We start from the raw sequence: 23,102 nt of genomic DNA on the forward strand, positions 1-23,102 counted from the left end.
ATGTGGTTGCTGGGAATTGAACTCAGGACCTCTGGAAGAACAGTCAGTGCTCTTAACCGCTGAGCCATCTCTCCAGCCCCGAGAAAAGATTGTTTTAAAAAATAAATTTAATAGTTAAAAAAAGATTCTGTAACATCAGTAAAAAAACTGAGAAGGCACTGAAAATAGAACTAAATTTAGCTGCACCTGTTCCTGTAGGCCCCATATTAGAGTCTAATCGCACAGCCATGTTAATAAGGAGCAGACGTCAGATCAGTCTATATCAACCAATTTCTAGGTAATACCATTTGGTAAGCTAAAAGATTTTCAACTTTAGCCAAAATTCAATTAGATGTCTACTCATATTTAAAGCATCTTGGGAACTCCTTTGCCGTACAGTCCTTTTGGATCACAATGGAAGCAAATAATCAACAAAGGCTTTCTGAACTGCGTCCCAAGTCTCAAGTGTCACATGTCCCTGGACACTCAAGGACTTCATCAGGCAGGTGGGAAACAATTTTTTTTTCTCTAACCAATAACTAGATGTTTTGTACTTATTTTTAATTGCTATCCAATGGGTGTCTTCTAATGCAACCTAACTGAAATGATAAATACTGGCCTTTCCTGTCAGGCTTTTATCCTTTCGGAGCAGTAAGTTCGTTCTCTATCTGTTTAGCGTCCTTGTCTCTGCCCAGCGAATAGTACCCCTTGTTAGGAATGATGTCGATAAAGTGAACAAGGCGGTTGGCCATAGCGTAGAATGCTGTGATGGTAGCTATGTCCCAGGCATCTTCTCTACTGAAGCCATGCATTTCAAGCTTTTTGAAATGGTCATCTGTTATGTCGTCAGCTTGGGAAACGGCAAGTGCAAACTCTATCATTGCTTTTTCTCGAGCAGGGAGGTCAGACTTTCTCCAGTTTATACAGACCTGCAATGAAACGCACAATCAGAATCTTAGTCCAGTACAACACAACTAATCAAATCCAAGATCCAGTGGAATCAATGGGGAAAATCCCTCAAGGTTATTCTAGAATAAAGGGAGCAAAGTTAGGGCAGAACGAGAAATATCTTGGTCAAGCCTAATGGAATATAAACTTGGAAATCAAGTTCAAAACCATGTCTACCAAGTTTGCGGGACTAGAAAGACATCTCCATGGTTAGTACTTGCTCTTGCAGAGGAGCTAGATTCAGTTCACAACCATCTGTATCTCCAGTTTCAGGGAACCTGACACCCTCTTCTGACCTCTGAGAGCACTAGGCATACACATATGGTACACATACATGCAAGCAAAGTGCACACACACACACACACACACACACCCCAAATAAATATTCTTAAAAGTCTTTTTGTTTGTTCTAGCTTCAAAACCCACTTTATTTTCAGGCTGGAAAAACGGCTCAATAGTTAAGAGCATTTAGTGCTCTTTTCCAGGACCCAGGTTCAGTGTTCAGCACCCACATGCTGGCTCACACCTGCAGTAACCCCAGTTCCAGGGGATCCAACACCCTCTGCTAGCCTCCGAGGATACCTACATGCGTATAGTGCACATAAATTTATGCGGGCTTACACACATACCCATAACTTTGAAAACGAAAAAGCCCCCCCCATCAGACACAGTGGCAATCCCTTCTACTCAAAGCTGAGATAAGAGGATTATTAATTCAGTTTAGTAAAAGTCTAGGCAAAAAAAAAAACAACACACACAAGACAGTGTCTCTTGAAAAAAACCAAACAAATCCTCCCTTTTCCTCTAAACATTTGTAGCTTAAAAACTCTCTCAGAGTCAAAAGCAGAAACCTCATACTTGAAGAGCTTGCCTTCCAGATGAGAGCAATAGAGCTCACAGGCTACCCCGCTTTCCCCAGTGATGCCCAATCAAGGCACAGTATTTGTGATATTAATAGTTTCTACTTATCCAAGTATGGTGGCTCATGCTGAGGCAGGTTCCCTGAGAGGTTACTCTGTGAACTCCAAGCCATCCTGAGCTACAGCACAAGAGACTGTCTCACAAAGCTAAATTCAAAAACAAAACCAAGAAGACCCTCACATTTTAGCCATGGGAGCGTTAAGAATGCGCTTGACATCCCCACTTCATTAAGAGGAAACTGCAGCTCTGAGAAGCAAAGTAACTTCCCTAAGGTCATATGGCCACGTCATGGCAGAGCTGGGGTCAGGTTCCAAGTGCATGAGGTCCCACAGACTCACAATCATTTTCTCTGTTGGAGTAAAATACTGGAAACCCCTAAAGCTAAAGACACTTGCTTCATGGCAACCAGGAGGCAATACCTGACAAAGCCTGGGTGAGCAAGGACCGGCTGACTGGAGGAGCACTCTGTAGGACAAACGGGCTATGGAAGTTACCTGCAGGCTAGTCACACAATCTCCACCCAGGCCAGGTCAGGAGAGAAGACCATAGGGGCAGAAAGACTGATGAATCTCCACTTGAGAATAATTCAGAGAAAATGTTTTAGTTTCCCAGCTCCAAAACCAAGGGATTTCATTGTAGAAATTACAACTAGGGAAGCTTTGTGGCAAATCCTCATTGGCTGTTTCTATCCTCAGCCATTTTCTGAATAATTTGGATCACCTGTGATGACCAAAAGCCTGATTTGAGATGAACCAAGGGCAGAGTAAGGCACTTACTGGGGAAACAGGACCAATTTCACAATCAGTCTTGGTGATAAGAGAGGACAGAGCCCATTCCAGAAAGATAGGCAGATTGGCCCAAAGCCCAGGGCCAGTGCTAAAAAAATAATAGATAAAAGAAAAGCTAATACTCTGACTTGGTCCCTGTTGTAATAATCAGTGAATGTACCATTCGGCACTGGGAAACGAAAGTAGTGCAGCGTAGCAGCAAAGAGCAGCTTTGCAGTAAGACTCAGCTTACAGTTGGATGCTCCATGCCGAGGGCAGCCTCTGAACTGAGAGTGTGGAATAGTTAAAGACTCCCTTAGAGAAAAGGGAGTATAGGCCAAGTAACCAGTACTTTTGGATAAAGTTTGGAGGTTCAGTTCCTCCCTCCCTCCCTCCACCATGACACGTATACGGAACAAAGCAGGGGACTAGTGGTGGGAACTCACATAGTGGGAAGAACTTGAGGTGTATGCCCCACACCTTACAAGGACATGGGCTCTGCCCTTTCTCCAGGTACAGAGAGGCCCTGACACTGACACGGGAGAGGTAGGCACCAACCTGGTCAGAGAGTCCTGGGTTCTTTGAGTAGACCCTGTACATGGCGCTGTGGACAACAACGCTGTATAGGCACTTGTCACCCAGGCTGGTCACTACGATGATGAGTTCCTTGTCAGCTTTGCTGAGCCGACCTGGAGAGGAAAAGGAAAGGAGACCCATCTAGAGAGCCCAAACAACAGCTTAGAAAGAACCCATCTGGCCTAGGCGTGTTTATCAACAACTCTGCCTGCACACCTACTCATCCACCCTCACCTGCATAGTCATTCTCATTTCTTGTTATCTTCTGTCACTTGACTCTTCCTAAAGTCACCTTATTCTTCTATTGTCTGTTTCTCCTCTCAAGAGTATTTGTGAAAGTGCTGGTAAGGTCCTATTGCTGAAGACAACACCTATATATCTCAGTGAACATGGAGAGATTGCGCTGTTGTCTAGCTAAAGCTTTCGATCCTACTATCCAGTATGCATAGTACCAGAGGAGAAAGGTGACCACAGCCCAGTCTGCAATGGGGACCTGTCTGCAGAATGCTCAGGTGCAATAGTGGCACCAAGGTTGTGGGAGTGACCAACAGCTATGATAGGACTTAAGGTCCACTCTGTGAGGTGGAACCATGCCTGGCACTGCTCAGGGAGCCAAGGACCAGAGACCAGGCAGGAAACCCACATACTATTGTTCTGCTAAAGGAATGTACAATAAAATGAGTCCTAACGGACAGTCTGCTGTGCCTGTAGATCATGTCTCAGGCAGCCACCATCACAGAAGCTTCCTCTTGCAGTAGATGGGAACTAGTAGAGACTACAACTGGACAATGTGCAGAGAGTGAGAGACTTTGAAATACTCAGTCCTAAGTGGATATAGTCATCAAACCCCTCCCTCAGGGCTCCTGGAGCTACGTGGAAAAGGAGGCAGAAAGATAAGAGTCAGTAGGGATTGAGGACACCAAGGAAACAGTCCTTTTTAGCAGAACTGATAGGCATCTGAACTTACAGAGACCATGGCAGCATGCACAAGGCCTTACAAGTCTGCACCAGGTAAGGTCCCAGTGCTGACGGGGGAAGTGAACATGAGCCCTGTCCTTAACCCAGAAGCTATCTCCAATTGTCAATCACTTGCAAAGGAAAAAATACAGAGAAACCCTATCTTGAAAAATCAAGGAAAAAAATATTATTACTTAATTTAAGTTCTTTTTTTTTTTTTTTTCCGAGACAGTTTCTCTGTAGCTTAGGTAGCTGTCCTGGAACTAGCTGTTGTTAGACCAGGCTGGCCTCAAACTCATAGAGATCCACCTGCCTTTGCCTCCCGAGTGCTGGGATTAAAAGTGTCTGCCACCACCACCCGGCTAAGTTCTATAACTATAGTCATAAAGCTGCATTCAGACATTAGCTTCAAAATCTAAATCTGCCACCGAATGTCGTAGTGTATGATTGTAATCGCAGCACTTGGCAAGCTGAGGTACCAGGAATGCTGTGAATTCAAGACCAGCTACATAATAAGTCTACGTAATGAGTCCTGGGCCAGCTAAGACTATATAATCAGACACACATATCCATTCTCATTCTCTCTCTCTCATCCCTCCCCCGCCCCAAACTACCACTACTAATAAAACAAGAATCCAGAGATATAACAGAAGCTGAGCTGCTTGCTGATGTAGTAACCGAGGACTCTAGAAATACTAAGGCAGGAGCCAAGTATACAGACTTTATCCAAGAATGTGTTAGTACGTCTTTTCATTTACCTGTTTCTTTATTATAGATGGCATTGTAGTAAGCAAAGAAAGCTCTAAATTCCAAAGGCCGGTAAGACAACACTTTAAATACATTTGGTAAAAATCCTGTCTGCAGGAAAGGAAAAAGACAGAGTCACACAAAATGAAAACTAGGATCAGAATAAGTAACAGTAATGAGGCACGGCTGTGTTAAATACAATCTTGGGAAGGCCTCTCCTATGCATCCCTTCACCTTTCAGGGTATAACTGTTACTTCTAAAGTGCATACAATAATTTTGGTAATTAACATCCTGAAATAGAGATTGGAACACCTAGGTCAAATGATACACCCTATCATTTAGGTTCTCCAGCTTAGGTCTAATAAATTCCCAGCTACTAAAATCTACTATCAGAGCTCACCACACAGACACTACAGAGCTGCCAGACTCCTGCATGTTTTTACTGCTGTTCCTTGTTTACAGATGGCTGAGCGCCACCATGTGGTTGCTGGGAATTGAACTCAGGACCTTTGGAAGAGCAGGCAATGCTCTTAACCACTGAGCCATCTCTCCAGCCCTGTCCATAGAATCTTAAAGCACTGAATCTACCTTGGATATTATAGTCTTAAAAAATCAGATTGTGTAATTATTGATTTATATAGAAGATATCACATGGATATATAGAGATACATTATTTTGATTCAGCTTTATTAAAATATGCTTCCACAAAATTGTTAAGGAATTAGTTTAAGCAATGCAGTTGATTTGATACTGTGGATTTTACAATATTACTCTACAAATGGAAAAACAAATTATTTAAAGTGGAATAAAAACTAAACTCAATCAAAGAGCAATTCATGAATGTACAAAGAGCTATATGGATAAACATATACACATACAAGTCCAGTAATGGTAGATTGCTGAGATGAATATAGCATCTTTATACAACTGGCCTCATAAAAGGCACCACTGAAAACAATGATGTGCTGGGCAATAGTGGCGCACGCCTTTAATCCCAGCACCAGGAAACAGAGGCAGGAAGATCTCTGTGAGTTCAAGGCCAGTCTGGTCTACAGAGTGGGTTCCAGGACAGCCAGGATTGTTTCACAAGAGAAACATTGTCTCTAAAACAAACAACAAAAAAGAATGTTTTTGACCTAGAACATATTCAAGACAACAATTTCATTAAAGAATTTACATGGATATTTTTACAAAGAAAATAGGGAAGTAGAAAACATCAACATATTAATAATGACTAACTTTGTGTAATAGAATTAGATTGTTGTTTCACTTTTCTGCTTGATTTTAGAGGAAAAAGCAAGATACCTATCTCTTAAGCAGTTAGCATGTATCCTCACTGAGATATATTAGTTATATATCTGCACTATACTATAGTGCTATACAGAACTACAGAGTGCAGCTCAGTCACAGTGAGCAGAGCACTAAGGGACAGAGTAAAGATGCAGAAGCAAAGAGGAAGAACATACGGTCTAAGGTACCTGGACCCAGGAAGGGTCCACCCACAGTGGCGAGCTTAGGCAGACTGTGGCAAGCGGTACTGGCAATCACAGAGGCCTATACAGGGCTCCCCAATGGCACTGACCCCTGAAGCAAGGTGTACCTCACCTTTCTTTCCATCTCCTCCATGAGCTCTACGATGTCAAAGGGCAGGTCCTTCTTATAGGGAATAGGGTAACGACCAATGGGTTTGGAATTTTCTTCTTTCTCATCTTTGAAAGGGTAAGAATTCAGGGTCATCACAGGCAACTTTTTCCCAACTTTACTTGTCAAAAGGTGAAGAAGAGACTAAAAGAAAATAAAGACAAGTTCAGATGAGCTACTAAAGGAATTTCCTTCCTAGCCACTCTATCTGGTCCTAGAGGAGAGAGAACACACAGTTCCAGCTCCTGTGTGACTTCCCACTGGTTAGAAGTCACTACCTTGAGGACTGTAACAAGGATTCTGGGCCCAACATGCAACAATGCTCAATTAATCATTAATGTCTGACGGAGGGAGGAAATATGGTCTCATGGAATTGATACTTTCAAGCCCAGTTCAGGGCTTGGACAGGGGAATAAAGCTTCTATTTAGCATCACAAGGTCCTGGGTTAGCATTTTACAAGGTACTGGGTGGGAGATAAGAGAAAACCAAAAAAGGAAAGTTCATGTGAGGGACTATCCAAAGCAGGAAGGAAATGAAAGTGTATTAAGTGGTTGCCAGGATACCTCTCACAACAGTACTCGCTACCAATCAAGCATCAGGATTTCACATGCACTTTCTAGCATTCTTAAAATCTTTCATCTTACCAATATGAAGATTAATGATCAGAAAGGGTACAGTGATCATACAGAGATAACTGGTTGCATCTGTATTCAAATCCAGAACTGTCAGATTCTAGAGTCTATAGTCTTCCCGCTATATGGTCCTGTCTCTTAAAAACTTATTCAGCAGGGGCTGGAGAGAGGACTCGCTGCTTAAGAGCACCAGCTGCTCTTAACCCAGGTTTGATTCCTGCCACCTGTATGGTGGTTTACAATCATCTGTAACTCCAGTCTCAGGAGATCTGACACCATCTTCTGGCCTCCATGGACATTATATACATGCAGTGCACAAACATACATGCAGACAAAACACCAGGATGTGGTAAACAGCCCCAGGCCCCAAAGCTCTATCTTTATAACTCATACACCTGGGAGGTTTCCCTGGGCAGTCAGAAGCTGAGGCAGCTGGCAGGGAGGTCAGGGTTAAAAGTCCTGAGGTATAGCAAGTCTGACTAGAGTCAGGCCAGGCCAGGAGCACACAAAGCAAAGGAGGACTGGGAGGAAGAGAAGACAGTGTAGAGGGAAGGAAGTTTCAGGGAGGGACAGATGCAGGCAGATAGGAGAACCAGAAGCAGCTGGGTCTTTTCATGGTGGAGTCTCTGGATCCTGCTGCAGAGGTCTCTTGAAGGCTTTGAATGACTTAATCAGCTTCCATTTTCATATGAAATCATCACTGGGTTTAATAACACCTGAAAAGGGCTCATGCAGTGACAAGAATCAGACTTAAAAACCAAAGCCTGTCCTTTCAACTATGGAGGTTCTAAGATGCAATACAATGCACCCAGGAGTAAAGCATTCCTATCACAGTCTACATATATAGTCAAACCCTTATATGGGTGCTGGCAGCGCACACCTTTAATCCCAGCACTTGGGAGGCAGAGACAGGTAGAGCTCAGGGTTCGAGCCCAGCCTGATCCACAGAGTGAGTTCCAGAACAGCCAAGGCTACACAGAGAAACCCTGTCTCAAAAAAACCAAAGCAAGCAAACAGACATCCCTAGAATGTGTCTAATAGTCTCCTAATCTGCTATATATATAATACCATATAATAATATATACATCAGATTATTTATATTATTATATATAATTTGAAATACACACACTAATTCAAAACTCAACATTAATTTGTTAGGTATTCTTCCCATTTTAGAAATGAGGGGGAAAAAGCACAAAAAGGCAGGATTAAATTTAGGCAATTTAGCCTCAAGAGTTCACATTCAGAACCATGTGCTATAGTGTCTAAACAAGCTCACTGCCTAGGATGGCAACCCAATAGTAATTTTTTGTTTGTTTTTGTTTTTAACACAGGGTTTCACTGTAGCTTTGGAGCCTCTCCTGGAACTAGCTTTTGTAGACCAGGCTAGCCTCGAACTCACAGAGATCCGCCTGCCTCTGCCTCCCAAGTGCTGGGATTAAAGGCGTTTGCCTCTACTGCCCAGCCCCAGTAGTAATTTTTAAAAACCTTTTTAAAAGATTTGTTTATTATGTACACAGTGTTCTGCTTGCATGTACACCTGCGTGACAGAAGAGGGCACCAGATCTCATTACAGATGGTTGTGAGCCACCATGAATATGGCTGCTGGAAATTGAACTCAGGACCTCTGGAAGAGCAGCTAGTCCTCTTAACTCTGAGCCATCTCTCCAGCCCAATTTTTTTTTTTCTTTTTTTGGTTTTTCGAGACAGGGTTTCTCTGTGGCTTTGGAGCCTGTCCTGGAACTAGCTCTTGTAGACCAGGCTGGTCTCGAACTCACAGAGATCCGCCTACCTCTGCCTCCCAAGTGCTGGGATTAAAGGCGTGCGCCACCACCGCCCGGCTCCAGCACAATTTTTAAAATCCTTTAAAGGCCATGTGTGGCTACACAAACCTTTAATCCCAGAATTTGGAAGGTAGAGGCAGGCAGATCTCTGTGGGTTCAAGACCAGCATGGTCTACATAGCAAGCTCCAGGATAGCCAGGGCTACAGAGAGAGCAAACCAAGAAAACTCTTTTTAAAAATATTTATTTATTAATTAAGTATACAGTATTCTGTCTGCTTGCATGCCTGCAGGCCAGGAAAGGGCACCAGACCTCATTACAGATGGTTGTGAGCCACCATGTGGTTGCTGGGAATTGAACTCAGGACCTTTGGAAGAGCAGGAAGTTCTCCTAACCTCTGAGCCATTTCTCCAGCCCCCCAACAAAACTTTTTTAATTTTTAATTTTTGTTTTTTCAAGACAGGGTTTCTCTGTGTAACAGCCCTAGCTGTCCTAGAACTAGCTCTGTAGACCAGGCTGGCCTGGAAGTCACAGAGATATGCCTGCCTCTGCCTCCTGAGTGTTGGGATTAAAGGCATGTGCTACCACCACCAGGAACTGTCAAAACCTTTAAAGATTTATTATCATTTGAAAAATTATGTGTATGGAGGAATTATGTACATGGACTGAAGGCACCTGTGGAGACCAACATGTCGGATCCCTTAGAGCTGAGCTTATAGCTGGTTATGAGTTGCCTAACGTCAGGACCAAACTCTAGCCCTCTGCAAGAACACATGCTCTTAACCACTGTGCCATCTCTCTGGCCCCTTTACCTTTAAATTTAATCGCATCTATAAACCCAAAGTCTGTTTCCTGCTTTTCTCAAACACATTCAAGCAATCTAATTCTAAATCTATAACATCATAAGAAAGAACAACTTTCATTTGTTAAATTCACCAGACTTACTGATAGGTGTCCAAACCTAACAGTTGATATTGCTGCTACAGTTTGGATCTGGAATGTCCTCAAAAGGCAGTGTTAAAGGATTTGCCTGGTGGCTAGCCTCTGTTATGACTGGAAGATGGTAGAACCTTTATGAGATATAGCCTAGTGGGAAAAAAAGTTAGGACAGTGAAGGTGTGCCCTTAAGACTAGATGACATAATAGTAAGCATTTATTCGTGTGCTTACTGGCCATCCATATATTTGCTTTGAAAAAAAATGTTTATTTGGATCACATGTCCACCTACATTTTTTAAAAAGATTTTTTATTTATGTGTATGTGTGTGTCAACATGTGTGTGTGTGAACACGTGTGTGCATGCCTATGGAGGTCAGAAGAGTATGCTGGAGTTACAGGCAGTTGTGAGCCACTAGACATAGGTGCTAGGATCTAAACCCTGGTCCTCTGCACAAGCAGTACATATTCTTACCTGCTCAGCCATCTATGCAGCCCCTACATTAGTTTATTTATCAGGGCTAGGAGTGGGCATGCCATAGTGCACATGTGGAGGACAGAGGACAACTATTTGTAGAGCTGATTTTCTTCTTCCACAACATGGGTCCTGGTGATGGAATTGTCGTCAGGCTTGGCAGCCAGCACCATCTTCACCTGAGCCATCTCTCAAGTCTTCTTGCCCACTTTCAAATTGGAAGAATTGTCTTTTTATTGAAATGTAAACTTTAAGAAGTAGTTTCCTTTATCAGATGATTTAAAATTATTGTTTTGGTTTTGTTTTCTGTTTCTTTCTTTCTTTTCTTTTTTTTTTCCAAGACAGAATTTCTCCTTGTGTAGCCCTGGCTGTCCTGAAACTTGCTCTGTAAACCAGGCTGGCCTTGAACTCAGAGATCCGCCTGCTTCTGCCTCCACAGTGCTGGGATTAAAGGCGTGCGCCAACACTGCCTGGCTGATTTAACATTTTTATTAATGTACATTATCTATGTAAAATATTGGGTTTCATCATGACATTTTTATATCATGACATCATGTCTCCTATTTCACATGTTTTCTGTGTCAACTGTGACAAAGCCGACTTTTTCCCCTTTGAGTGGCTGTGGTTGTGGTGATTTCCTATCTGGGAATCTACTGTCAGATTATCTAATCTCAGATTGTTATTATGTCTATTTTTTTTTTTTTTTGGTTTTTTTCGAGACAGGGTTTCTCTGTGGTTTTGGAGCCTGTCCTGGAACTAGCTCTTGTAGACCAGGCTGGTCTTGAACTCACAGAGATCCGCCTGCCTCTGCCTCCCGAGTGCTGGGATTAAAGGCGTGCGCCACCACCGCCCGGCGTTATTATGTCTATTAAGAGTTTTAATTTAGTTCCGACATTAAGGTCTTTGATCTACTGAGAGAGTTTTTGTATGTCTTTTGAAATAAGGGTTCAACTTCATTCATTTGCATGTATTAGGTGTCCTAACATCTGCTGGAAAGTATCATTTTTTTTTCTCTACTGAATTGTTTTGGCATCTTTGTTAAAAATCAGCTGGACCGGCCTTTAATCCCAGCACTTGGGAGGCAGAGGCAGGCGGATCTCTGTGAGTTCGAGACCAGCCTGGTCTACAGAGCAAGTTCCAGGACAGGCTCCAAAACCACAGAGAAACCCTGTCTCGAAAAACAAAACAAAACAAAAAAAAAAAAAAAAAAAAAAAAAAAAGCTGGACCTCAGGCCAGGTGTGGTTGTACACACCATTAATCCTAGCACCTAGGAGGCAGAGGCAGGAGGATTTCAGAGTTTGAAGCCACCTGATCGACATAGTAAGTTCCAGGCAATACAGGGCTACACAGCAAGAACTTCTCTCAAACAAACAAATAAGTCAATCCTAAGCATAAGGCATAAGGGCTTCTTTTCTTTTTTTGAAACATGGTCTATTAGCCCAGGTTGATTTCAAACTCACGATCCTCCAGTCTCAATTTCTGAATGTTATGATTACACACAATACTGGCTTTCTCAGATTCTCTCTCTCTCTCTCCCCCTCTCTCTCTGTTATTTTTTGAAACAGGGTTTCTCTCTGTAGCCCTGGCTGTCCTGGGACTCACTCTGTAGACCAGGCTGGCCTAGAATCTGCTTCTGCCTTCTGAGTACTGGGATTAAAGGCTGAGCCACCGCCACTGCCAGCTACATTTCTTTCCTGCAAATTGGTCTGCTCATGCAGCGGCTCTGCCTCTCTCTGCCTTTTGTTATGGCAGATGTACCATTACTGCTAGCTCTGGGACCGCCAGGTAGGAGCTGTGCTCACCACTTTAACTCTGAGAATGAGTGTGCAGCACATAAACCCTTATCTGAGTAATAGCTAAATCTGCCATGCGGCGCACTGCATGGCCTGGAAATATCTCTGTGTATGGCGGTGGGAAACCATCATGCTCTCCTGCCTGTGAACTCCTAGCAGACCTGATTCTGCTGCCTGCCTAGGCAGGGCCATGGCATGGTCTCAGCTACTTTCCTCTGGATCCTCAGTGGGCACAAAAGCATCCATACCTGAAGTGGGTGGCAGGCATAGGCCCCAAATGTTTCAGACCACGTTACGGTGTGGGAAGTCCTTCTGTATATGTGTTGCTTTTATTAGTTAATGAATAATAACTGTGATAGGGCAGAATAGAGCTAGGCAGGAAAACTAAACTGAATGCTGAGAGAAAGTAGGCAGAGTCAGTGAGAAGCCATGTAGCCACCCGCAGGAGACAGACATGCCAGAACCTTGCCAGTAAGCCACAGCCATGTGGCAATACACAGATTAATAGAAACAGGTTAATTTAAGATGAAAGAGCTAGCTAGAAATATGCTTAAGATATTGGGTAAATAGTATTGCAAATAATATAGTTTCTGAGTGATTATGTCAGGTCTGAGCTGCTGGGAACAAATGAACAGCCTCCCCCAACAAGCTCCAATAATCCATGTCTAGTCACTCTGCACACTCCCTGGTCTTCATTAGCAAGGTCCTGTTGGTGCAACTCCAAAGCACAACTCCTCCACTCTCACTGGTGTTCTTCATGGTTGAATTGCTACTCTGGGTTCTTTCAATTTTCCCATGAATTTGAAAAGTAATTTCTCAGTTTCTGCAGTGAAACCAGTGGGAATTTTGATGTTTTATAGGTTCCTCAGCTTTGAACTCCTAAGTCTGCCACTGCCTCTTAAGTGCTAGATCAAACCGTTAGATCTCAATGCCTTTCAGCCATCTAGAAAACAGGCTCTCGAGTTTACACTAGCATTTACAGGGTTTTGTTTTTTTTTTTTTTTTTTTTTTTTTTTTTTTAGTTTTTTGAGGCAGGGTTTCTCTGTAGCTTTGGAGCCTGTCCTGGCCCTAGCTCTTGTAGACCAGGCTGGCCTCGAACTCTGCATTTACAGGTTTAAGGGGTAAAAAGTTCACTTTAGCTCAGTATTTGAGAGGATGCAGTCCATCATCCTCATGGAAGGGAAACCCTAGCAGCTGGAGGCTCCATGGCAGCCGGAATGCCCTCCTTGGGCTCTGCATCTTGGCTGGAGCAGCTCAGCTGGCAGCTTGTTCTGTTTCATTTCTCTTCCACATTTCATTCCCTTTGATGCTGCTTTCCCTGGAGTCATTTCCAAACTCACTTATGGCTCATTTCTTTCCCTGGAGTCATTTCCAAACTCAACTCACTTATGGCTCATTTCTTTCCTTTTTTCTAGACAAGGCCTCATATGGCCCAGGCTCACTTTGAAATTGCTATGTTGGGATGTTTACTTCAAGAGTACAAAGATGCGATTGGTTTCCTTATATTGTTCTTGCATCTTACCCCCTCATTGAGCTTGCTATGCTTTATTTTATGGAATACTTAGGATCTTCTACATGCTAGACCATGTCACCTACATAATACATGTATCTTTGCTTCTATTGATAATTTTTATTACCTTTTCTTACAGAATTGCCCTTGGTAGAATTTCTATTCTAATGTTAAACAGAACACGAAGAGCAGACTTCCTTGGAATCTGTCAAACGGTAGGTATAGCCGGGCGGTGGTGGCGCACGCCTTTAATCCCAGCACTCGGGAGGCAGAGGCAGGTGGATATCTGTGAGTTCGAGACCAGCCTGGTCTACAAGAGCTAGTTCCAGGACAGGAACCAAAAGCTACGGAGAAACCCTGTCTCGAAAAATCCAAAAAAAAACAAACGGTAGGTATACAAGTATCCACTGAGTTGTGTATTAATTCTTCGTGTTTGGTATTTTTCATCAAGGAAGTCATATGGGCCTAGCTTTCATTGCTGTTACTGATAATCCTGTGATTACACTATTATTTATCACTGTGCTGCCTCTGTTCCAAATTTACCTGCACCAAGTGCTCTGATAAAATAGATCTAGACATTTAAAACATTTTCCTTTGCTATTATGACAATAAACTTAGTATACAGAAAGCCCATGCAGATATATGAGCCTGTGGGTCATTCGCATTCAAACCACCACAGTCATGTGTGATTTTAGAGTCTTGCTACTTCTTGCTATCCTCTTTGAAGCTCAGCTTTTTCCTAACAAAAGGACACAAATGGGTGGCAAGTGTCACACATGCTTATGTTATAAAATGATAATATAAGCTAGAAGGCTACATCCTTGTTTTAGAAATGCAAATGGCAGGCCGGTGGTGGTGGCCCATGCCTTGAGTCCCAGAACACATGAGGCAGAGGCAGGTGGATCTCTGAGTTTGAAGCCAGTCTGGTCAAATGAAGAAACAAATGCAAATTGCAAATCTGTTGAAAACCAGAAAAATCATGTAATTGGGGTATTTGATATTAGTTCTGTATTGTAGTACATGAGGACCCAACTTGAATGCCACTCCAAATAAGAATCTATTAATAGCTGATAACACAAGTTCAGATTTGGGGGATGAAAACAGAGAAGCAATATGGTATTTTACGGAATTGCAAACAATTTAATGTTTCTGTAAGCCTTATATTTGAGAAGTTATGATTTTTGTGATTAAAAAATCTATGTAGAATAATAATCCTGTACATTGTAAAGTTGTATTGCTCTCATTGTTAATAAAAAGCTGATTGGCAAATAGCTAGGCAGAATTTTCAGGGCAGAGAATGCTGAGAAGAAGGGCAGAGGAGTCACCAGCCAGAAGGATGGAAAGGAAGCAGGACACGCAAGAAAAGTAAAAGCCAAGAGCCTTGGAGTATCGCATAGATTAATATAAATGGGTTAATTTAAGTTGTAAGAGCTAGTTAGTAATAAGCCTGAGCTAGCAGCCAAGCATTTATAATAATAAGCTTCTGTGTGGTTACTTGGAAGCAACTGCTGGGACACTGAAAAACTCCACCTACACAGCAACTAATCTCTTTTGTGATGTGATAATTGTGGGCAATTATAGATTAAATCCTGTACTTAAAATAAAGATATTAATAATACCTTCATGAGCTTTTTAGGCTGTTGTTCTGGACTTCATTTTAATTTTTAGAAACCAGTAAACTTAAAACATTAAATGTCCATTTTAAAAGTTACCTCTTGGACACATATCTTGCCTCACCCCCTTCCTCCCTGTAGTAGAAAAGGAGACACAGAGGATCCCTTTATCAGGTTGTTACTGACAACATAGTGTTTGCTAAGCATTTTCCCATGGAGTCAATGAATTCTCTAAAGACAGAGACCAGGACTCAGCTTGTCTGTCTTACTCAAATAACCTGCTCAGAACAAATCGTCACACAATTATTATGTCTCAAACCCAGGACAAACAGCTGAAGGACCTTTTTAACATATCAAAGCTGGACCTGGCTGCCAGGTTCTCCCAGCATCCCTCAGTCCTATCTGTTTCAGAGTATGATGGCATACCCTGCCCTCTACCATGAACTGTCCAGCCCAGGAGCTTGGCTGCCCTTCTCCAGAAGCTCTTCCTTATATAACTCAGAAATTTCGGTTACCAGTCTCTTTGGACCTTTGACCTTCTGGCAACTGCACTTGGTTCCCCTCCCACCTCCCCTTCCCTTTCCCCTCTGCCTACATGGCCCTGCTCAGTCAGGTCCTGTCCACTCTGGAGTCTCTCAGATGTCCCTCCCTCTGACTACGTTCTCCCACATATCTGTAATAAACATTCTCCTCCATCATAGCTAAGAGCAGTCATGTCCTTTGTTTTCAATTTCTTTTTTTCATTCAATAGTATCTGAGAGGAGAGAGAAATGTGGGGGTGGGGAAAGGAAAGCCTGATCTCATTAAGGCAGGATAGTTAGGAAATAAAGGGGTGTCAGAGAGGCGAGCCTCTTATCCACTTGGTTATATCCTTTCTCCAGATGACACCGAAGAATCGTGAGCATAACTGACCTGACCACCTATAAAAAGAACTCTACTGTTTGAGCGTTACCACAAGTGAAATTGTTAACAACGGCTAATGGGCTGAAGGGATGGCTTTGTAGTAAAAAGTGCTTGCAGTCCTTGCAAGGACCTGAGTCTGATTCCCAGCACCCATCTGGTTAGTTTACAACCTGCTGTAACTCGCGCTCCAAGGGATCCAGACGCCCCATTCTGGCCTCCATGGGTACTTGCATCCACATACGTGTACAGACATAAACATACACATTAAAAATTTAAAAAGCAATTAAAAGATTGCTAATGAACAATTGTTTAAGTCCAATCTCTTGTGACCTATGTATAAGTAAGTGTAGTTTTGATTAATGTTTATCCCTAATACTTCTCCAGCCACAATCTGTAGTCTATATCTTTAAAAGTATCTTCTGTGAAGGCAGAAAAAGGAATATGCCAGCACATACTTTTTCTTACATCTAAACTTAAGATAAATATTAAGTGGCTTCAACCCCAAATCGATTATACTATTCTCATTCACAGTCTCACTTGACTCTTCCCAAGTCCTTTCTTTCTGCTTAATAAGCTTACTTTATGTCACTCTGATTTGTCCTGAAATTCTTTTTTTTTTTTTTTTTTTTTGTTTGTTTTTTTGTTTGTTTTTCGAGACAGGGTTTCTCTGTGGTTTTGGAGCCTGTCCTGGAACTAGCTCTTGTAGACCAGGCTGGTCTCGAACTCACAGAGATCCGCCTGCCTCTGCCTCCCGAGTGCTGGGATTAAAGGCGTGCGCCACCACTGCCCGGCTGTCCTGCAATTCTTTTCTGTGGTACTATAATAGATATGGGTGAGGCCTCTAGGGGATGGGGGGGGGATGCTGTAATTCCTTTGACTTCAGATATTACAGGTAAGCAAGGAAAAGAAATCAGAAGTTCCATTATTCCAGCTCTGGCCACAGCACCTGATCGATAACCCGAATTCTACCCATGGAACTAATGTGGTAGGAGAGAAATGGTCACCGCAAGGAGTCCTCCGACATCCACGAGTGTGCATCCTCCACCCCATACAAATCAATGTAAAAAAACAAACCAAAAAATTTTAAAGAGAGAGGGAGAGACTTTCAAGTCTGGAAAACTTGGTTTGAAGTCCAACCTTTCTGGATGGTAATACTCGGCAGGCTGAGCAGAAATGAAGGCCTGTGGTACTCAAACACCAATATGGCCTCGACTAGAAATTCTCATTACAGAATTAGCCAAGTCCACTCAGGCAATTCAGGGGAAAGTCACACGCGCCAGATGGAGAATGAGACACCCACGTGGCCTGCACTATCTGCTAGTGTCCTCGTTATTCCCCCATGGCCACAGCCATTTACGCTACGCCACTATTTAAAGGGACTGTCACCCCACCCGTCTTCAGGCCGTCCCTCGCGCCGCTGTTTTGAGTCAGGTGGCTTCAGTCCGGGCTCCCCCGGCACGTGGGAGAGCTAACACTCACCGGCTGCCGCAGGACCCCGAGGAGTCGAAGCACAGACATGGCAGTACACACGTTGCGGGTTTCCCAGCTCGAGGCCTTCTGGACATGTCCGGTGGGTGGGGCTTGCAAGGGCCCGCCTTTTCCGGTCTTGAGCTTTGGGTCTCCAATGACTTACCCTCTGTGGTTTTTTCAATCCCTCCGGGAGTGTGACAGATGCTACGTTTCCCCCACCCCCATAAAAGTTCACACCGTATGGCTCCTGCGCTAGATTTTGTATTTTTTTTTTTTTTTTTTGGTTTTTTCGAGACAGGGTTTCTCTGTAGCTTTGGTGCCACCCGGCTCCAGTCTAGAGGTCTTGATCGGGTTCATTTTCTCTGTCAGTTAAAGAATTAGAAGGCAGCCGGGCGGTGGTGGCGCACGCCTTTAATCCCAGCACTCGGGAGGCAGAGGCAGGAGGATCTCTGTGAGTTCGAGACCAGCCTGGTCTACAAGAGCTAGTTCCAGGACAGGCTCCAAAACCACAGAGAAACCCTGTCTCGAAAAATAAAAAAAAAAAAAAAAAAAAAAAAAAAGAATTAGAAGGCAGGCGAAATTTGGAAACTTAACAGTTGGTAGCAGAAACATCGCAAACACGGAAGACAGAATCGGCAGTTGCAAAAAGGTGTTTATTAGGGTAAGGAAACACATGCGAACAGACACACAAAGACCCTCTGCGAACCAGAGGGCGGGGCACCACTCCGAGAGTCGAAAAATCCAGTCTCTTCCGGAGGACTGGAGGTTTCAAAGGTCTCAGAAGGGTCCTCCTCCGCTGATTTAGGGTCGGTCAGTTTGAAGAAAGCTTGGACGGTTGATCGATCCAGAACTGTTGTATGGCACGTCCTGAGCAGGCCTTGAGCTTGTTCAACCAGGGAGCTGCTGGTGGGAGTCAAAAGTGTGGGGGTCCCCGCGAGCTCTGCTGCTAGCAGAGAAAGATCCGCTTGAAGGAAATTCAGTTCTGCCTGCCTTAGCTGGCATCCGTTCAAATTTCTGGAATATGACCCTGAGCAGTTTTATTTTATATTTTATTTACATATTTGAACAGTAAAACTTTTGAAAAAGGTTTACTCCTGACAGTGATCACGACAATCTTGAAGGTATGACCACACTGAAACTCCCCTGCAAAGCATATGGCTTTGGCAAAGCACCTGTGCCCTCTTCCACAAGAGTGGGTTCTGCTGACTGAGAAACAGTGCTCAGGATGAGGGGGATTCGAGTGAGAGCTGGCTCCACAGAGCGGTAAAATCACGGTTATTAAACCACAGCCACTTCTGCCTTACCAGGGAACAGGTGTCAGCTTCTTCCGTTGAAGGAAAAAAGTCTGTGTGTTTGACAATTCTGACTTCTCCAGCGCTGTGAGCACAGGGGCCCTCATGCCCTCTACACAAAAGCCCCCATAACCTATGTTTTAAGCTGCCAGGCTTGTATCAAGTTAGGAGCGTGAAGAAGTCGGTCCTTTTGACAATTTGCCACTTGTTATCTAGCCGTGACCCACCTCCCTGTCCGTCTACCAGGGAGTCTCAATAGGACTACGTAACTATTGAACTGTGGCACAAGATGACTTCAATTGGCCCTACTATACCCAGGGATTAAATGGCTTGCCAGCATCTTTCCAAATTTGGAGGAAGTGTGATGCTCTCTCTGTTGACCCCCCTCCCCTTAAATCTAAAAATTCGAGTTGGCAGCAAAGAAATGAACTGGCATCAGGTGTCAAGGTGTTAGGAAGCTCCGCCAGCCCCTTTGCTCCCATTCCAGACCCAGTGCTGAGAAAGCAGCTCCTTCCATGGGAATGCTCAAGACCGCCTACAGGCTAAGAGTCAGTGCAAAGATCTGCTCTCGTGTTCTCTCTTCCGCCTTCTTGAGAGTCACCCAGGAGTTGCTTCGCTCTCCTCTGTTTATTAAGTCTGCATTTATTAATTCAGTTTGATTTGTCTTATTACCTCAGTGGAGGAACCCAATAACCGGAGCTCCAATGCTTATCACAAGGCTGTAGAATGGAATCAAATACTCACTAACTATATCAACTGAGAGAAATGCATAGGTTCTTTAGTTCCTGCATTGTGGGTTTGGAATTTAATAGTTGCTCATCTGGCTATTAGTGAAGGAACTCTGGCCAACTCATGACAAGCATGGCTGGCAGGCTTTGTCTCCTACCCTCCCCATTCCTTCTGCCTTGCTTTAAAAAAATGCTTAGCTCACATCCCTAAAACTAGCCCCCAAGGTCTATTCCCTTATTTGGCCACTTCCTCCTTCTGAGGCTGTCTACCAAGGTACAGCTATTGAAATATTAAAGTCCAGAGATCAAAAGCTCCCTTTGGTTCACATGCCTAACCAAAATATACCACCGCATCCTAGGCCATTGTAACACAGACAGACCTCCCTTTCCCCTTAAAAACTACATCTGCAAGGTTGTTTGCTCCTATTTTTCTGCCTGAGTCAGGAAGCAGCCACTTTAGCTTTTCTTCCCCGATTAACAAAGGATCTCTGTGAAATAGATGCTTGAATGTGGTTTGTGTGGGGCCCAGGCCACACAGCTGCTATGGCAGACTTGATAGAGACGGTTTACTGGTAGGCAGCACTGGGTTCCAGAAAAAGCCATAAGCTGACACTACCCAGGAAGGGCCAGCATCTAAAGTAAAGTACCTGACATTCCAACCATTAAGTAAAACCACCAGACATCTCTGAGCCCAGCGCTCACCTATTCCCCTTTGCCAAGACCCCTAGACAAATGTTGGTGGGAGTGGGATGCTTGTTTGTCCCGGCCGCCCGGCTAGCTTACACCCGAAATAACCACACAGAAACTCTATTAATCAAAACACTGCTTAACCCATTAACTCTAACTTCTTATTGGCTAACTCTTACATATTAGTTTAACCCATTTCCATTCATCTGTGTATCTCCACGTGGCAGTGGCTTACTGGAGACTCCAATTGGCGTCCATCTCAGGCAGAGGATCCATGGCTTCTCTAATTCTGCCCTTTTTCCCAGCATTCAATTCTGTCTTCTCTGACTACCTAAGTTCTGCCCTATCAGACCCAAAGCAGTTTCTTTATTAACCAATGAAAGCAATACATGAACAGAAGAACCTCCTACAAATTGTTGTAAGAAACAGTTCCCTGCCGGGCGGTGGTAGCACACACCTTTAATCCCAGCACTCGGGAGGCAGAGGCAGGTGGATCTCTGGGAGTTCAAGGCCAGCCTGGGCTACAAAGGGAGTTCCAGGACAGGCTCCAAAGCTAGAGAAACCCTGTCTCGAAAAACCAAAAAAAAAAAAAAAAAAAAAAAAAAAGAAAAAGAAAGAAACAATTCCCTTTGTCCTGGTCACCTGGCTAGCTTACACCCGAAATAACCACATAGAAACTGTATTAATTAAATCACTGCCTGGCCCATTATCTCTAGCCTCTTATTGGCTAACTCTCACGTCTTAATTTAACCCATTTCTATCAATCTGTGTATCGTCACATGGCTGTGGCTTTCCAGCAAGATTCTAACTAGCGTCCATCTCAGGCGGAGAATCCATGGCATCTCTCACTCTGCCCTTCTTCCCAGCATTCAGTTCTGTCTTCTCTGCCTACCTAAGTTCTGCCCTATCAGGCACAATGCAGTTTCTTTATTCATTAACCAATGAAAGCAATATATGAACAGAAGAACCTCCTACACCAGACAAATGTCAGCCTATTAGAGTCCTGAACCCTGGAAATCCCCTTACCCCAACCTCTACTATGAAAAAAAAAAACTACCCCAATTGGGCTGGGCACTTTCTGTTTTTAACTGCTGTGTTGGACAGATGAAGGGTCCAGGCTTGAGCTTGAATAAAAGCTCTTTGCTTTTACATAAAGGATTTGGTCTCTGTGGTGGTCTTTTGGGAGTTCCCATCATCTGAGCATAGCAGTTTGTGCCTAATACAGTCCCAGAGGAAGCCCTCCACCCCAGCCTCTCCTTCAATTAGTGTGCTCCAAAAGAAGTAGGGGCAAGAATTGTTCTTAGTTACTGGTTTTCCTAAGCCATGTAGAGATGACTCAAGTAGGTGAAAAGGTATTGTTGAACCTGCATCACATGGAGCCCCCCCACAAGACCACCACAGAGCCGGTGTTCCATTCAGACACAGTGGGGTTTATCAATTATAAATTGGCTAACTCAGACTATAATCTGACACATCAACACAGTGGATGGGGGATAATGCCTCCAGGCTTCACGGTAAAGGGCTTTTAAAGGAAAAACCCACAAGCAAGATGACTCAAGCCTTAATGTTTTGGGATTGGGTAAAAGTATCCTGTTATGGTAAAAATAAAATGCTGCAGTTCCCCGAGTGACCTGTGGGCCATGAGGACCAGCAGATTCCATGATGGGAGACATACACACACACACATGGTGGGTGAGAGACAAAGACACACCATGCAGAGAAAGTGGGTATTTATTTAGTGGGTTATGGAGGTGAAAGGGAAAGGGAGAAGGGGAGAAGGGAGAAGAACAGAGAGAGAGGCAGAGAGAGAGACAGAGAGACAAAGACAGAAAGAGAAACAGAGAGGGGCAAGGGGAAAGGTGGGGAGAAGGGAGCGAGGCAAAAGCTGCCTCTTTGGCAGAGAGACAGAAAAGGAAGGTACTCAGGCTGGAGGGTGAAGATCTGCTTGCCTCAGCAGAAGGGACAGAGAGGGAGTGGGCAGAGCTTGTCTCTTAAAGGGACAGGACAGACCATTCTGTATACAACTTTTGAATTTGTTGGTTGGGGTAGAGGGAAATTTTAAAAGTGACTGCCAGCAAATAAGAATTTCAAAACAGTGGTTAATCAGATACCCACAAGCTCATTTGAAGCAAGCAGATGTTGTCTGGACACCCTGGTGGGTCACTTTGACCAGGGCTGGCACAGTTCTTGGGAATGTTTATGACTTTGCTGGGATGCATTCACACCCCCCCCCCTTGTTAGGTCCTGTCTAAAATGGAGTTCTTTCTCAAAATGGAGTTTGTCCTGTTCCTTTAGTGTGGTATGTGTTGTGGGGGAGGCGAGTGTCTAGACATTAATACACATAAAATCTATTTACATTAATTTATACATTACTATTACATTATTAATTACATTAATACAAATAACATCTATTAGGTACTGTGAGCTACAAATGATTCCAACTATAGCTGATAACTGTTGTTCTTTCTTTTTTAATATTTTTATTTTATATGCACTCGTATTTTGCCTGTACGTGTGTCTGTGTGAGGTTGTCAGGCCCCTGGAATTGGAATTACAGACAGTTGTGAGCTTCCATGTGGGTGCTGGGAATTGAACTCGGGTTCTCTGAAGAGCAGCCAGTGCTCTTAACCACTGAGCCATCTCTCAGCCCCTATTGTTGTTCTTTCTTTTTTCTTCTATTTTATGCAAGTTAAATTGGTAGCAACAACCAAACAAGTTATATTTTGAAAAGACTTTTTCCTA

At 43.6% G+C, this 23,102-nt stretch overlaps 1 protein-coding gene across 1 annotated transcript; it reads right to left on the minus strand.

Annotated features, from left to right (window-relative positions):
- Positions 1 to 614: 614 nt before the first annotated feature.
- Positions 615 to 6,633, minus strand: LOC130888268 (uncharacterized). Its single transcript, XM_057791189.1, has 4 exons — positions 6,502 to 6,633; positions 4,907 to 5,006; positions 3,174 to 3,304; positions 615 to 908 (listed from the first exon to the last, which is right to left on the minus strand). Exons 1-4 carry the CDS (start codon positions 6,631 to 6,633, stop codon positions 615 to 617), a joined length of 657 nt encoding a protein of 218 aa, XP_057647172.1.
- Between the last annotated feature and the right edge of the window lie 16,469 nt (positions 6,634 to 23,102).

The sequence above is a fragment of the Chionomys nivalis genome, chromosome 16, assembly GCF_950005125.1.
Source record: "Chionomys nivalis chromosome 16, mChiNiv1.1, whole genome shotgun sequence".
NCBI lineage: Eukaryota > Metazoa > Chordata > Mammalia > Rodentia > Cricetidae > Chionomys > Chionomys nivalis.

Coding starts and splice junctions, on each gene's coding strand:
- LOC130888268 (XM_057791189.1), bottom strand. CDS start 6,633: ATGACCCTGAATTCTTACCCTTTCAAAGATGAGAAAGAAGAAAATTCC. Junction 5,007..6,501: donor TGGAGGAGATGGAAAGAAAG/GTGAGGTACACC, acceptor CCTTTCCTGCAG/ACAGGATTTTTACCAAATGT. Junction 909..3,173: donor ACCCAGGACTCTCTGACCAG/GTTGGTGCCTAC, acceptor GTTTCATTGCAG/GTCTGTATAAACTGGAGAAA.